This window comes from Pleurodeles waltl, chromosome 4_1 (assembly GCF_031143425.1).
Source record: "Pleurodeles waltl isolate 20211129_DDA chromosome 4_1, aPleWal1.hap1.20221129, whole genome shotgun sequence".
NCBI classification, from domain to species: Eukaryota; Metazoa; Chordata; class Amphibia; order Caudata; family Salamandridae; genus Pleurodeles; species Pleurodeles waltl.
Window position 1 is genome coordinate 357,804,236 of NC_090442.1, and position 16,531 is coordinate 357,820,766.

The 16,531-nt window shown below is 42.2% G+C and overlaps 1 protein-coding gene across 23 annotated transcripts in view; it reads left to right on the forward strand.

Annotated features, from left to right (window-relative positions):
- Positions 1–16,531, forward strand: part of PLEKHA5 (pleckstrin homology domain containing A5) — a 991,819-nt gene that overhangs the window by 684,644 nt on the left and 290,644 nt on the right. For 21 of the 23 annotated variants that reach the window (XM_069228492.1, XM_069228488.1, XM_069228489.1 and 18 more), the window contains 2 exons: positions 5,673–6,147; positions 14,839–14,922. In XM_069228492.1, the coding sequence (XP_069084593.1) occupies positions 5,673–6,147; positions 14,839–14,922 (559 nt within the window). The remainder of the gene's footprint in view (positions 1–5,672; positions 6,148–14,838; positions 14,923–16,531) is intronic. The other 2 variants (XM_069228506.1, XM_069228511.1) reach the window with 1 other exon arrangement.

Below are 16,531 nucleotides of genomic sequence, written 5' to 3' on the forward strand. Positions count from 1 at the left end.
TTTGCAGTGTTACAGATAACTCAGTGTACTGTGGACAAGCTTACTACCAGGTACTGTGCCCTCGGAGTACAATTATTTTGCTCATTGGGATTTAGTTTCTACTATTGAATTGCTGGAAGTTAATTTCTTTGGCTCATCATCGCTTTGCCCAGTGACATTTGAATTGTTTTCCCCAAGGCTGTTATCTACCTTTAAAATGTTCCAGTTTACCAAACATTTCTAAGGGAAAGCCGACTTTGGCCCTGTAACTTTTATGTTATTGCTGTGAATTGAACACCTTTCAGTTAATGTTTATGAAAGCCTTGGGTTCCAGGCAGCTGTTTTGTGCTCATGCTCTTAGTGCGCTGTGGAATAAATCTCTGCTCTGTACTTGAGATTGAGAGCGTGCTCCAGGCAAGAAATCTTAATTGCTTTAGGAGCCACTTGAGCCAACTAATCTGTTCACATACGATGTCCGCTGATGAATTATTCTGTACCCTGAGGGAACCGCATGCTCTATAACAGTGCAGTACCATCTCGGTCAAATTGAACTTGTGTATGTTGTTTTTCAGTGGAGAACTAAACTACTGTGGTGTGCAATATATTGGTAATTTACACTTCTTCTCTCCTACTATAAACTTAAATTCTAATCCAACTTGTATTAAGCGTTCTTGCTGTGAAGAATTACCACAAAAACACACTAGCTTTTAAAATGGTAGAAAGTATCCTCGTAGGTCTTTGTCCTCCGTTATGAATCACCCAGAACACAAATCATTAAGATGAATGTAAGACACTATCTGCTGGTACGAAAAAAGAGATAAAAACAGTAGGAATACTTACAGGGAAAAAGTTACTCCAAGAGTATTGATACCTACGAATTAACCAAGGATTTTCCTTGAGGACATTTTTGCTGAGTGGTCCTATGGCTCTTGAAAATGTACCAGAGTTTGGTTAGTACTAATTTTCAGAACTGCTAAAAAAAAATTGGACACAAAGCTTATTGAGGTTGTATTAAAAGAAACCAAAACCAGATGTTTGCTATAGATCACAATATATTCAAAAAGTGGACTAAATACACATTGATATGGCAGAATTCAAAGCAAAGCAAGTTGAATAAAACTCATCCTTTGAAGCCTAATATTTAAATATAGAAAGGTTCCATAGATGACACCTTGAGCATTTGGAACACAGACAAACGTTTGACAGACAACTTTATGACATTGCTTAATGAAAGGGATGAACACCTTAATTTCACATAGACAGCAGACTAAAACAATATTTCTCTTCTAGATTTGAAAATCATAGCAGCAAATGTACAACTAAGTACAACTGTGTATATGAAGCCAGCTGACCAGAGTTGTCTTTTGAACTTTGGGAGACATCATCCCAGGCCTGTCTGGGAAAATTTGCCAGTGAGTTTCCTAGGTTAAGATGGAACTGTTCAGATTTGATGCACTTTGACGTTTAATTCTGCAAAAATGGGTAAGAAACTCAATGAACATGGTTATCCGAAAGAAAATTAAGAAAGCAGCAAAAAGAGCCTAAGATAATAGTAGATAAATGTATCAAAAACATCGAAAGGTCCTCCAGCCCTTGGTGCACAATTGGAACAACCCCTCTTCACATTTAAAAGCGATGCACTTATAAGGGACAGAGTGGTCAAACACACATGGCCCTAAAGGATGATGGACAGGTAAACAACTTTCTGGGGTTTACCTAAAAATATGGGTCACTTCCTTTGTTGAAAGTGTAACCTCTGCAAACAGACAAGAACCACAGCAATACTAGACCTAGAATTGGGAGCATCCTAGGGAAAGAAAATTCTGTAAATGTAACAGTGCAAATGTAGTTTATTTGCTGGAGTGCCTATGCAAATCTAGATATGTGGCATGACCAGAGAAAAGATAAAATAAGAATTCAGAAACATAAGCCTGACATTAGATGAGTAGCATTGACTACTGAACTAGTGACACACTTTAAGGAAGACCAACATACAGCTGATGACTTTCGATGGACAGCATGGGTTTGACCATCCAACAAATTCTGTTACTGAATGATCAGAAATGGACATGCATTCTTGGTGCTGATACAACAAGACTCAATCTTGAAAGTGGGTGGGGGGTGGTATAACCTGATGTGTTGATCATGGGCTGGACTAAGGACAACTTGCTCTTTACCGCGAAACCACAGTGTAGTCACCTGGACAGTCCTTTGTTGCATTTGATTATGCCTGGGTGGATATGTCCACCTCATGTGGAATAGGTTATATACACTGATGGTAAGAAATATCGAAGGCCTAACACCCATATGAAGAAACCTTTCTGTTAATCAGAGGCCCTCCCTGGGGAATCTCATAATAGTTATTTCCAGTGATTACAATTACCCCTTGTATAGCCATGAGGAATTGATTGATCATCTACAATGATGTGGTTTTGCCCAGTGCAGCATCAATGGAATATTATCTTGCTCATTGGTTAGCAGCAATAATTGGTCTTGTTTTGAATTGATTTTACCATACAGATAACCTAAATGGCCATCAACATTATTTCCCCCATCCCTGGCCTCTCTTCTTACAGCACAAACCACGCCACTGTAGACATTTTAACAATTGAAGCCTACAGTTTGACTGGGGATAATTTGATTATATTATCATGCTCTGCCAGCCTACTAATCTGGTACAATACAATAGCTATCACAAATAATGTTTCTTTGTACTTAAAAACACTCTAGTCTTTTTCACACAATAACACAGGTGTATTCAGGTCACTTAATAATGTATACATGTCCATGTCTTGGCACCAGACGACACTGATGCATCTGACTCACAAATGGCAAGCTCTCGTCCTTTAAAAGCTGCACAGGTCCAACATGGAAAGCAGAGACTGGTGGGTCATGAGTAGCTTCTGCACTTAAGAACACCATTGATTAAATGACATATTTGACATATTTGAATGTTCTCCTGGTCTAATATGTCCTCATGACAGAGGTGTTTTGTAAATCAACACGTACCCCACTTGTGTTTTTAACACAAACTGCAAAAGTGTTTGGGTGGATGAAACCATAGGTATGCATTTTTCTGTATGTATTATTTATTGTTCTCACTCATCTTTATGCTTAAATCCCCTTCGGAAGCCGAAAGAGAACTCTTAACACACAGGTGATTCAAAGCTTCTCCTTGGCCCCTTTTTCTGCAGTAGAAAAAACAAACCTAATTTCGCAGCAGGAGAAGAAGGGATTGCTTGGTCCTAAAGAAGGCCTAGGAACGCAAGTGTCACTATGTGAGTGCTGAAACTTTTTAACTGAAAAAGGATTGTGAGGAAGGTATAATAATTAGTACCAGTTTTTCACCCATTCATAGAGTTGTTTTTAATCTAGTATGAGTCAGGTGAAGTGGAAAGAAGACACTTAAACCATAGCACCCCAGCCCCAATGACATTTCAGCAGTAGTAAATGTAGAACCCTGCATACGAATTTCTTATACACAGATAATTCTGAAAGTCTTTGTTAAGAAATCCATTTTCTTCTAAATATTCAACAAAACATTTGGTGTTTAGTCAGTAGATGTTTTTCCTAAATAGGTTTACGCACATAAGAATGAATACTAGCACTCAGTAGGAACAAAGTCTGCCAGTTTGTTTGGATTTTGATGATTGGATTTTGATTTTGATGTGGCAGTGGGTATAGTGGCTGGGCATACATAGTGCGGTTGAAGGCCACACTCCCTGTCCAGACCTCACTGTGCATGGGATAAAGGCTGCTTGCAATGAATATTGTGTAGACAGTGATGGATGGAGGGCCTGGGGTGCTAAACATTCGTGTTGCAATGAATATTGTGTAGACAGTGATGGATGGAGGGCCTGGGGTGCTAAACATTCGTGTTGTCCGTTGTTTATTTTGACTCCTCTTCAAGAGGGTAAAGAAAACAGAGCTTTCTAAACAGGGTCCGTGTTCGAACTAACTTGCAAAGGTGAACTTCAAAAATCTCGTACAGACTTAATGAATTGGCTTTTTTTTTTTTTTACTACTATCATTCCTTCTTAACTATGTACCTACATGTTTGTTCTTTTTCCTACTGACAACTGAACTGTATTGTCCATATTTCTTTTCAATAAAATGTCCGTTTGAAAATAAAAAGTGATTTGGTGTAAATCTGTCGTTTTGAGAAATTATCATTAAAAGAGGGGCTCAGGTTAGGTATGGAAAGGCTAACTTGCATAAAAACTTAGAAATATCTGGGAAGGTAAAACATGTAAAAATAATACTTAAATTTATTTGGCTATTAGAGCATTTCCTTCCAGTTGCCATTTTTGCACCCCTGCAATGCACAGTATTATCAATAATGTAATTTCAAATGTCATCAGTGTTGTTATCATTGATGCCATAGAACTTGTCAAGAGTGATGTCATGATGTCGTGTGTGGCCATAAGCAGTGCTTGCCAAGAGTGTGATTTATAGTTATTTCAGCTTACTAGAACTAGTAAATTTCAGTGTTTTTTAGGTTGAAATGTTACACTTGAAACTGTTATTTTCACCTAACTATAACATCACTAGCCAATTTTTTTTTTATTTCTACTTTTTTTTTCTCTAATACAGAGCAAGATATTATTACCATACCAAAGTATAACATCACTTTAATCTTTTTTTTTTTTTTTTTTTCTTTCGGTGAACTTACCACCCTGTGCACCTTCAGAACTCTTGCAGGGGTAAGGGAGTCATGCTGGCTTCTTCAAAGTCCCGCGGGATTGCAGCAACTGAAAAAAATATGTATTCCAAAAAATGTGGCTGTAGAAAATCAGCAAGGTCCAGGTAGTTAGGGTTCTCCTACCCTGCCCTCTTATACCCTGTTTATTTTCATTTTCGGGACATGAGGACTTAAGTCCCCGTGGCCTGTAATGTCAGCTGCAACAGTTCTCTTTGTGTTGTGGCCAGCCAGTCAAAGGGTGAGCTCCTGTGGGGTTTGTGGGCCCGTGGGACTTCAGGAAAGTCCCACAAACACCTCTGCCCAAACATCTACACATTTTGAGCCTTCATTTCTCCACAAAAAAAAATACTAAACGGATTTACAGCAAATTATAAAAAGAAAAAGCAGGCCTTTTGGTTAAAGATCTAGCTTTCTGCCCCAAGCTGGTGTAATTCTGGTCAGCTATATTGGCTGTAGCATTGTCTACAATTCCCTGTGGAAATTGCTTGGGGAGTTTGTGCTTTGGCACCTTCCACCCCTTATTCTCACTCCTTGCTTGACAGATCATTGCAATACTTTCCAGGAAGGAGCTGAGGTGGATGAACGTATTTTTTGAACGTTTTGTGAAGATAAGAAAAAGTTATTGCCAAACCAATCAATACATTTTTGATAGTAACTAGGGACTAACTATAACTACACTGTGGCGACCGCCACCTCTGCACTGAGTAATGTTTCTCACAGACACATATACACACATGTGTATATGTATGTAATATGTATTTTAAGATAAGTTACTATTTTTATTTTTATTTTTTACAATGTGTATGTTAAATGGATTCAAGCATTTAGTGAGATCCAAAATGCATATAAAATACGTATATAGTTATATTGTTTGCTTTTTCAAAAGCTGTGGTTTCATTCTGAACTGATGAATTTAGTTGATAGAACCCTACAAGAAGACACTGCTTTAATTATATTTTTGATGGTTGAAAATCAAATTTTCTATTTGCAGTGTTACTTCGTATCAGACTCTACCCAGAAATATGCCAAGCTACAGAGCGCCCGTCATGCCTCGCTATCCAGAAGGCTACAGAACTTTACCGCAAAATCTCAAGAACAGACCAGAAAGCATTTGCAGCATCACTGGGTCAGTCTATGATCGATCAATGGCACCAGTGATCGGGTCTGGTGATGAGAAACGCAGATCAATCCGAGACGACACAATGTGGCAGCTTTACGAGTGGCAGCAACGTCAGTTTTACCAAAAGCAATCAACCTTGAAAAGACATAGCTCTCTAAATAGCCCTAAAACAATGATTAATATATCTGACCAAGCCTTCCAGTCTATTCCTGCTTCACCTTCCCATGGTTCAATCGCTGCTTATCAGACATTTTCGCCTCATCGACCATACAGATCAGATGTTACATCAGTGTTACAAAGAGCAGATGTGACCCTTGATCGAAGACATAGGAATCATCTTGGCAAGGTAAGTTCTACATTTCTCTCTCAATTGGAACAGTTGCAGTAATTCTAACATAAAAATCTAATTTAGAATAAGTTAAATCCTCCTTAAATGGGCCGATTTTTAAGTAGCCTTAATGACCATAAATTGTTTTTCTTATTGTATTTAATAACCGAAGAGCGACTTGTTTACATATTACTTGATTTGATATTGCCCAACACAGTTCCTTTTACAGGTAAATTGTCCAGTCCTGTTGGTGTAACAATGCTACTGTCCAGGCTCCCGGATTTGCACTGCTACATCTCCTCAGCCTCAGACTGTATCCTGCGAGGCGGGCTGATTATGGAGTGTTTTACATGGCTTCAGATTGTTCTGCTGTGCAGCTTGAGAGCAATAGCCGGCTCCCTTTCTCCCGTCTTCTTAATCTCTCACACATGGCCCCTACAGTATGAGTTTTTAAACTGCTATTTTTGACGAATGCCCCCTTTCCCAGGCTTGCATGACTTATCTGATCAATCATTTAAAATTCCTTATCCCAGTCAAATTTTACCCCACCTGTACGACGTTATTTCCTATATTGTTTCATTTTTATTGCTTATTCTTCTTCCACCCAAGGCTAATTCCGACAACCCTCTGGAGAACAGTTTTTTAAATCCTTCCTCCATAACCTCAACCTTATCCAAGCATGCAACAGCCCTACCCATAACAAAGGTGCCACTTTTGATTTAATCATCTCTAAAGAAAACACCATTCAGATCGAATCCATCTTACCTTGCGACTGGACTGATCACCATTGCATTGACTTCTTTATAGCTGAAACAGTAGCTAGTTCTAGGGTCCCACCAAGGAAAGCCAGGCAATGGGTCAGAGACACCCGCAACATCAACCCATTCACTTTCTCAGTCATTAGTAAATGCAGCCTGCTCCCCCTCATAACATTGGTTCTGAATCTAATGCCGAGCAAGGTCCTCAACCTGCCCATTATGATGATGCCTAGACAGACAATTTACTACCCACTCATTATACTTGTGCTGGCTTATCTCTTACTTTACTGAATTTCAGTGGCTTAAGTGCCACTCCAAAATCAGTCCTCCTATCCCCCATGATGTCTCAGACCAAAGAAAGTGCTCTTTTTGCTGCTGTGATTAGGATAGTGGAGATAGTGCTAGAACCACCCCTTCTCACTGAGATTAGGCAAATCGTTTTATTGAAATTTTGCAACATAGACCTTCTCCTCTAGAACGTCTGTTGGAATTCAATGAGGCTATGGCGAACTTTTTCAACCAGCATGGTGAAAACTGTTTTCTGCTTGCCATTGATTTGCCCCAAATCCAGCGTGTGCGCAGAGCCCTGAGCCAATCCAGTGTGAGGTACATGCAACTTGTAGAGGTGCACCAAATGTTGTCCTCAAATTAGGCACTTGACTACTGCATGGCACAAGATGGAGGGTCATGGTAGCTTCATTAGAAAGTGCTTTCCTGTGGCTTAAGAGCTAAGATTCAGATGTTGAAGTAAGGAGAAATGAAACAGTTTTTAGAATTTCCATGAGTATAACCTTGTTGTTGTCTTGATGGCAAAAAGCTGCTGTATAGTCTTCTTGAGCAATTCTATTTGATAGATTGTAAGAGGGAAGATTTGGGACTGCAGTTTTTGTTGTTCAATGTAAAGATGTTTCTAAGCAGGGCCTGCGGTTTTCTCTGTTTGTGATTACACCAGGCGGCCATCATCCTCCTGAAGCAGTAGAGAACTCACATTTCATTGTGCCTGTGTTTTAGATACTTGTGCTTGGAGTCAGCCCCATGGCTGTGAGCACCACCACTTTGTACAAAGGCTGTGTCTGGAGACCAGCCTGAAAATAAAATTTGGAAGCTAATCAATTGAAACCAGTTCTGCGGCCTGACAGTGTATTTCCACTCCTCTGTCTGGAAATGTGAATGAATGTGGGACCTAAGCCACACCACTTTGTGCCAATTCACAGTCCATCATGACTAAGTAAGGAATTGTGCCTCAGAATACTCAGAGGGCTGCTATGTGACCAAACCTGCTGTCTGCATGACTGCCAGTCTTGTAGGGATGGTGGCACATCACCTGAAGTCTGCAACATGTTGGAGGAGCCTAGGTGTCTTCTTGTTCAGAGAAGAAAAGATGTGTTGCTGGCCCTGCAGGAAGTGAGAGGCAGCCCAAGAGAAGAATCCCAGCATGTTCTAGGGTGTGAGGCACCCAGAAGTAGTTGACTTTTGATAGGTAAAATAGCCAGCCCTGACCCAAAGTCTGCAGGGCCTCCTGTTGCAGCTCCCAGCATGAGCTGCGTAAAAAAGTATTCACCAAGTATCACCATGCTGCCTTGCTTTCAGTGGCGGCTGGTGACATTTGAAAGTGGTTGAGTGTAAAAGTTGTGGCTGAGTGCACTGTGAAGAGCACGCATAGCGAGCGAGCCCAGCCAGCATAGAGGAAACGCACGGTTGGGGGGCTTTGTCAGAACCCAGAACGTGTTGAAAAAAGAGTGGGCAAATGGTGCATGTTTAAGCAAATTTGAAAAAGAAGGAAGGTTAATAAAGCAATTGTGAAAGCTTAGTTATGACATCATTAAAGAGATTTCATATGATAATAACGTTGGCAGCTGCTTATTCAGTATAACCGCTGAACTTCATTACAGACTTCAGGATAACCCTAAGAAGCACCCAGCTTGCATATTTTCGAAATGTAATCCCAAACAGTAGACCTTTGCCCCCCCCCCCCCCCCCCACCCCCCCCACACAACTAAGAAACCCTGTGCATGTCTCAAACAATCTATAATGGCGTTAGTGATTTTGTCACCAAGCTTTCCGTGGGAGCTTAGACATGGAATAGTCACTCTTTCCCTCTGGGTCTCTTCCTGGCCCCATTATTCATGGGCACAGCAGGGTCGGCAGCAGTTACAAAGGCGCAATAAGAAGGGGGTAGGGTAATAAGGTGTTAAGTGGGTGAGCTTCTGGAGAGACATGATTAAATCCGGCCATTTAAATACAATTGGTTTTGTATATAATGCCTTACCATACAGGCTGCCTGTAATTTAAAATACTACTAGCATTGTGTTCACATTACCTCTCTGATACGTTTGGGCCTTTATATTCTTATTCCGCTGCCACTGAAACATTCTAGGTACCACTTATAAAGGCTGAAGGACTCCCTTCGCACACTTTATGCCCTTGTGTTCATTCAGTCAACAAAGTTTGAAACAAGCCTAGCTCTGAAGTTTTTCAGTCATATTTGCCAGGTTACCAACCAGATTCTTACCAAATAAAAGGAAGCCCACCTTAAGCACCTGTGTTTTGTGAGACGTGGTGTAGTTGCATAGAAATACTGCTTTAAGGTAAAGCATGGAAAGTATTGAATATGTTGAAGAAATGTGATCTACTTGTTACATTGGACCCCTGACAATGATGTTATAATACAGGACCTCCGTGTTTAGCCTGCCCCCACCCCCACAATGAATTGCGCAATTCTCTTTAAGTCATGTGTTACTCCTCGGTGTCTCGGTTATCTTATCTACCAAAATTGAATGTGATTAAAAATATGCTAAATGTGTGTTTTGCCATTTTCAGTGATCATTAACATCTGCATACAACAATTGCACTGTGGGAATCCTTCAACAGACCCATGCTCCCACGTCCCGGAAGTGCACGGCAGTTATTTTCTGGTGCTGTTGCTCTGTTAAAGCCGTCAACGATTTCAAGTGCTACAAAATTGCACTTGGAAAGGAGGGAAGCCGCCATTTAGTAAATGTAAATAAAAACGTGTCGGTGCCCAAAGCTTTCCTTTGAGACATGTGGATGCTACAGTTAAATGGGCGAGCACAGAATACTGAGGCAGCGTAATCCTGAAGCCACTCCTGCCCCTTCGGCTCCCTTTGCGATGCTTCTTCATTGTTCTCTTCCTTCGTCTTTCCCATGTGTGTCTTTTGCTCGCAGTAAATGCATGCGAAAGAAAAATAAGCGCCGGCCCTCAGAAATAAGTAAATAAGTACTGTGTACCTCACCTAGCCTCTGTCTTTTTTCTGCCAAGCTGAATCCAGTCCTGTTTCACCCCCTCACCCCATCTGTCTTTTTTCTGCCAAGCTGAATCCAGTCCTGTTTCACCCCCTCACCCCACACCCAATTAAACACTGACTCGCCAAGTGGGAATCCCTGAACAGTCCCATCAGTGCAAGACAATTGGTGCTGTTGCACTGTTAAAGCCGTCAACGCTTTTAAGTATTTCAAAGTTAACTCCAATACGAAAGCCTTTAGTTTTCATAATTGGCTACCCGAGATTGTCATGAATTGGAAAGTAACTATTGCGGAGTATACAGTCGAAACAAGTAGTTTAGTAGAATTAGATGGCATTGGCCAGGAATCACACAGAGATCTCCATGTCAGTAGAATATATTTAGGTGCAGCTTATCTGGGCAATCTGCTTGTAGAGCTGGTGCTTTCACAGGCAAGGGCTCAGCTAAAGGAGCCACGAAGTTATAGCGCCAAATTAGTACAAAAGGCAAAAACCAATTTTTGTGCAAGGTCATCAATTCATGAAGTAAAATGCGAATCTGCTTCGAGTGCAGTCTTGGCCCGTGGCAAGCAGAAGGGGCAGGGCAGCGTGCGTGGGGCCGGGGGAAGGGGGGGGGGGGGGGGGAGGGGGATAAAAATTAAATTAAAAATATATATTTTTTAAAACCACTCCATCGCTGCTGCACCACTCCATCCGCTCCTCTCAGGCACAGGGTCCCAGCCTGTGGCCAATCCAGGCACTCCTCAAAGCAGTGTCAGGATTTACTGGGAGCGCTCAGCCAGGGTGCTCCCAGGCAGACTGGGAGCCTGTGCAGGCTCTCTCCAGCCCGGGAGACAGCCAGCCAGACTTACATGCGCACTGAGGGGGAGTGCTGTATACTCCCCTTCAGTGCTCGTCACAGCCTGTGACCCCACCCCCTTTTACCGAACAATGACAATAAACACAGTTTATTATCTTTTTTTGGTAAAAGTTTGCAGTTGAAGGCAGGTTGGTGATGCTTCTCAGTTCTGATGGAGGAGCTGTAGCTGTTCGAGTGTAGCAAATATTTGCACCGTTCATGTAGATTATATTTTAAAATATCTGCTTGACTTTTGCCCAACAAACAATGGTCTTTTGTAGCAGATAAAAAAAACTGTTTTCAGAAATTAATAATACTTTTTGTGTGAGATTTTTTTTTTTTTTGATGCACCAGAGCCTAGTAGGTTCTAGCTGCTACGTATTCACATTGAGCCTCACAAACCTGAAAGTCACAACATCCATTCCTTATCAAAGTAAACAACATATTTCTGCCACATCAGCCCGAAGCCCAGACCTTCCAAAATGAAATAAAATGACATAGCGATTGGTCTTAATGTAGCGTGCCACATAGCACATCCAAATTGTTTCCTCCCATTATAAAATAAAAAGAGGCACTGGCAAACTAAATTGGAGCTGAGGTGGCCATACAGTGGAGCCATGGTATACAGTGCATTGGAGACCTTGGGTGCTGAGTTTATTGAAATGCCCTAATGTCTGCAATTAAAAAGGACCACACAAATCTAGATGCACTATTTTTCTACAAACAGCAACTGCCTGTGCGCTGCGAAATGCACTGTTTTTCAATGTACTCCAGCTTACCTCACCTAGTCTTTGCTATTATTCTAGCAGGCTGAATCCAGTTTCTTCCCCCACCCCACTAAAAACTTGTTGAGTCACCGTCGCAGGCTTCGCTGCCCCTATATACACAACAATATATATAATTTATTTTACATAACTATAATTTTTATTGTGCCACCTACTTTTGCTCAGGGTTAAACGTGGCACAGGCTGGTCCACTGTGTCCACTCGACTCCGGAGTACTTGGAACTTCATTGTTCGCCAGACAAAGGCTGCTTGTCACCAGTGCCACAGTAGCATGTGTTAGGTCACACCATCACAGGTGTGGTCTGTCTGTCTTGCTCTGGCGTGCCGAGAGGGGGGTGAGGGAGAGACAGGGTGGCTGAGCAGCCCAGCAAAGGTAGATATGGCCAATCACTGTATAGCTCGTCATAAGCCATTACAGTGATTTGTCATGCTCCGTGGCCCCACAGTGCCCTGTGCACAAACTCTGCACCAGGCCTAGACTAGGCTCAGCAACCCAGTCACTGAGCCAATCCAGACGCTGCTCCCCTATTGTAACACAGCATGAGACCACCGCCAGGATTGGCCTGAGTGGGCGATCTTGCCGCTTGTTGGGAGACTAGGGGTCTGCAGTGTTGAGCAACCCCCACTCCCTAATGTGCAGTAGAGAGAAGTCTCTAGTGCGCATGTCCAGCTGGCCGGTGAAAGGCAACTGTCCAACCAGACATGCGCACTTTGTGGCTCACATGCTGTGAGCTCTCTCGCTGCTACCCATGGCTTTGTGGCATGTTTGGCTATCAAATCCTGGCCCCACCCAATCAGAGCTGCCCCTGCGCCCACGGCTGGAACGCTGACTGACTCAAGTCGTGAGTTGTGACTAGACTAATTTGAGTGATAAAGCTGCTGATTTCAAGTCTTAGAAGTTAGTGTATTGTGTGTGTATATTCCCATGTAATAAGGGGGCCAAAATACCAGTGGGTCAACGTCCCAGCGTCCTAAGGCAGTAACGGCCCCTGCTTGCTTTTCTGCTATTTAGGACCTATTGCTGCCACTGCCTTCTTAGGTAAACACCTGAGTGGAGCTGCTGCATTGGCCTTCAGGGCCTCAGCTGTCAGACGAGCACCCTTGTGCATTAGCCTTCAAGGTTGCAACTGCCAAGGACCAGAGTCTTCCAACATGTCTCCTCTTCAGGTGTATAAGCTCAAGAGTAAAGACTTTGAGAGGAATGGCCCATGCCTGGGACTTACCTCATCACTGAGCATGTAATGTGGTACTGTGTCTGCACAAACTGAGTGCATGGCTGAAAGCAAGCAGAAGGAAAACTTTGCTGCTAGCGTTAACGTTAGCCAGCGTGAACTTGTTGGGCCAAAAAACAATTGAACTGACCTGTGGGCCTTTCTTTGAGGTAATAACTAATGCTCTTCATTTGTACCTTATCTATGCCTTTGTACTCATATCTTTGCCTGAGTCACTTGACAGAAATGGAGTGAAGAAGAAGTTTCCACCATAAAGATAACTCCATTTCATTAGATCTCATAGGGACTACAGAGTAAGGGGGTGAGAAATTGGCTTAAGTTACCTTAGTGTGATTATGTGAAATTTCAGAAGTACTATACAGAATTACTCACAATCGCTCAAATCTGTCATTTAGCTTTGTATTTAGGCGTGAAATGTGTCATTGCAGCAATTTGTTATGCAAGAACGCATTTCATGGTAAATAATACAGCCTTACAACTCACTGCCATGGACTATACCAGTTGTTAAGGGCTCTGTGGCTCGGCCTTAAGCAATCAGTATGGCCCAAGGCAGAAGAGCTACAGGACTGTTGGAACATTCCACCCACTAAGGCTAGAATATTCTAAATTAAAAAGGGAGAAACTGAAAGACCCATACTGGAATGTTGAAGTGGAGCCACGCCATTGTCTTCAGTGGAGTGCTCAACGTTCCACTGTTCTAATATATGACAAAAAACACAAGTGGCAGGAGGGACAGCATTCACGTTTAACCATACTCCATAAAGGGTGCCGGAAACGGTGCATGATGTGGCGTAATTCCAGGTAACAATTGTCACTTGAAATCCCAGTATTACACAAATTATGCCGTTGTAATTTAAATTTCACCCAGACTTGTTATACAGCCCTGTAACTTAACCTTCTTTGGAATGTGTGGTATTTAGTAACACTGTAGGATTAAATTACTTTCACTTAATTAAAATAGTAGCAGTGGGCTGGACAATATTGGACTGTGTCTGTTGGTTAGGTATTGAGTTCTGAGCGTTTTCCCCTTATACTACCTCCCTGAGACGCATATGTCTCTCTACCTTGAGAGTCAAGAGTGGAACGGATGTACTTGGCCCAGTTTGAAGAGTCCTAGTATGACGACCTCAGAACACCAGTGGCAAATGACCTCAACAGACGGGTAAGACGCAGTAACCCCTGTCTGCCATGTGGCGTCTCCAATAAGGAGTCTGACATAGGTCTTTGTTAGTGCTGGAAGACGCCGTCTGTCATACGACAGTTGATTGGAGGGTGGTGTCTTAAAACATGTTTGGAGAACATGATTTAAGGAGGCTTGTAGTTTGTTGCTTAGGCCACTCTCTTTCTAGAATTTGAATAAAATACACACAAAAATGCATCCTTCCGTGTAAGGTTACTGGTGTCAAATTCCTAATCTCGCTTTAGCAGAAAAGAGTAGATTTCGATCAGAACCTTTCTTTCATTACGCATATTAGTCACAGACTTGATTTCACCAGTTGCAGTATCTCACGAAGTTGCGAACTCATAAGTGAACGTGCTTAGCAGCTTGTAAGCCTTTTAAGTGGTGAAGTTTTTATGGCTGTGAATGGTTCTTCACTTTTGAAATGTTCAGTTAGTCTTTTAGTGACATTGCTGGACCAACGTGCGCATTCTAACGGTCTGTGACGTGTTGAACTCCGGTTCAACGCTTGTGTCTGTTCTTAATTCAAACAGGACATTATTCATGAAAGCTTTGAAACCTCTCTAGCCTGTTTCAGACACTTATATTTGACGCTTTGTGACATGCATTGACAACACAGCATAGTTATAATTTAAAATCTTGTTTTCTTTGTAGCACGTTTTTGTGCCTGACAGAAGGTCAGTGCCGGCAGGACTGGCTTTACAGCCCATTACGCCCCAGAGTCTCCAAGGCAAAACTGTGAGTGGCATTTTTATTTCCTAAGAACGATCCTTACTGACGCAATGTTTCTCTGCCAAAATGTTTTCCTGGCTGCTTGCTGGAAATCTACAATACTGTGGGTGGGAATGCTACGTGCTTGGGTAACTAGGATTATGGCATAGCTGGTAAACTGAGTTACTGGAGCCTGCAGCGGACGTCTTGCAATAAGACGAGTCTGTCTTTCAGTTGGAAAGACTGCGCAATGCACAGGACTGTTCTGAATATCTCAGCTCAATAATATGGGCATACTTCCGGCAGCACGTTACTGTTACTGATTTTTCCCTATCATTCATCGTGCCTCTCTTGGGACAGAGTAGAAAGGAGATTTGGCCAGAATGATGATGTATATTAATTCAAATGCTAAACGCCAAAGAGCTGGTTTGGAGATAAATAAGGGCTCCCTCTCGACAACCTTAGTGAAATACATTACTCCGGGCGAGTAATTCAGGGCTTGGGAACTGAAGCTGACTGTTACCTGACATTTGGATGGCGTTTAAGGGCTTTTGTTAAAGAAACTCGTGAAGGGGTAGTTACTGTAGTGTACAGTATATCTCGGGCGCACATTGTGTACCTGCCCACTGAAAATGTCGGGGTGCTTTGCAGCAAGTCACATGCAGGTACCTAGATGTTTGGGATATTATCTGGGGCCGATCAAAAGAAAACGTGAGGACTACCGAAAGCCTGTGCATCTAGGACATGGGTACTCACATTTTCCCAGGGGCCGCACAGTTTGGTCTGTGATGTGACCGAGGGCCGCAGTGATGCCAGCAGGGTGGCAGTCGGAGGGGTGTTGAGGGGTAGTGGTAAAGTGGTTGTAGGGGAAATGAAGCGTATACATCCAGTGTCTGAATTGCGCAATGTGAAACAAGAAACTTGGGTATAAATCTCGGCTTCTCCACTTAACCAAATTGTGTGATCCTAGGCAAATGTTTTATTTCACTTTACCTCCTTTTTCTTCATCATCACGTATAAGAATCTTGAAATATGTCTTCAGGATGTATGCTGTATAAAACCTTCTGGGTCGGATTTAAGAAACTGTAATATTGTTCATGTATAATAGAAACCCAGCCCTCCCAAAGAGTTCACATAACAACTGACTAGCCTCTTAGTTCACATTGTTGTCAGTGTGTGGGAGGTGAATGGGGGATGAAAGTTTGTAAATTTATGTTTGAAAAATATCACTTTAAAAAATACTTCTCAATGCAGTGAAATAATCGTGTGTACTAAGGCAAAATGGTTCTGCAGATTAATGAAATGCACTTTTTGAATTTCAAACAGATCATACTTTTATATTTTTGCTGCAAGATGTATTTAATAATGAAGGTGTTTCTAAAGTTGAGTTCCAGGACACCCTAGTTGCTCCCTTTTCAATTAGCCTCCAAATAAACACTTGCCCGTTTATTTACAATTTTTAGTGCTAATGCCAAGTCAAATAAACAGCAGCACAGCACAGTGCTGCTGATGACCTGGGGGCCGCATGTAAATGTCAGGAGGGCCGCATGCGGCCCCCGGGCCGTACTTTGAGTATCACTGATCTAGGACAACATAATTCAGCACTTTGCAAAGGGAGTACTGGAGAGAAACACAG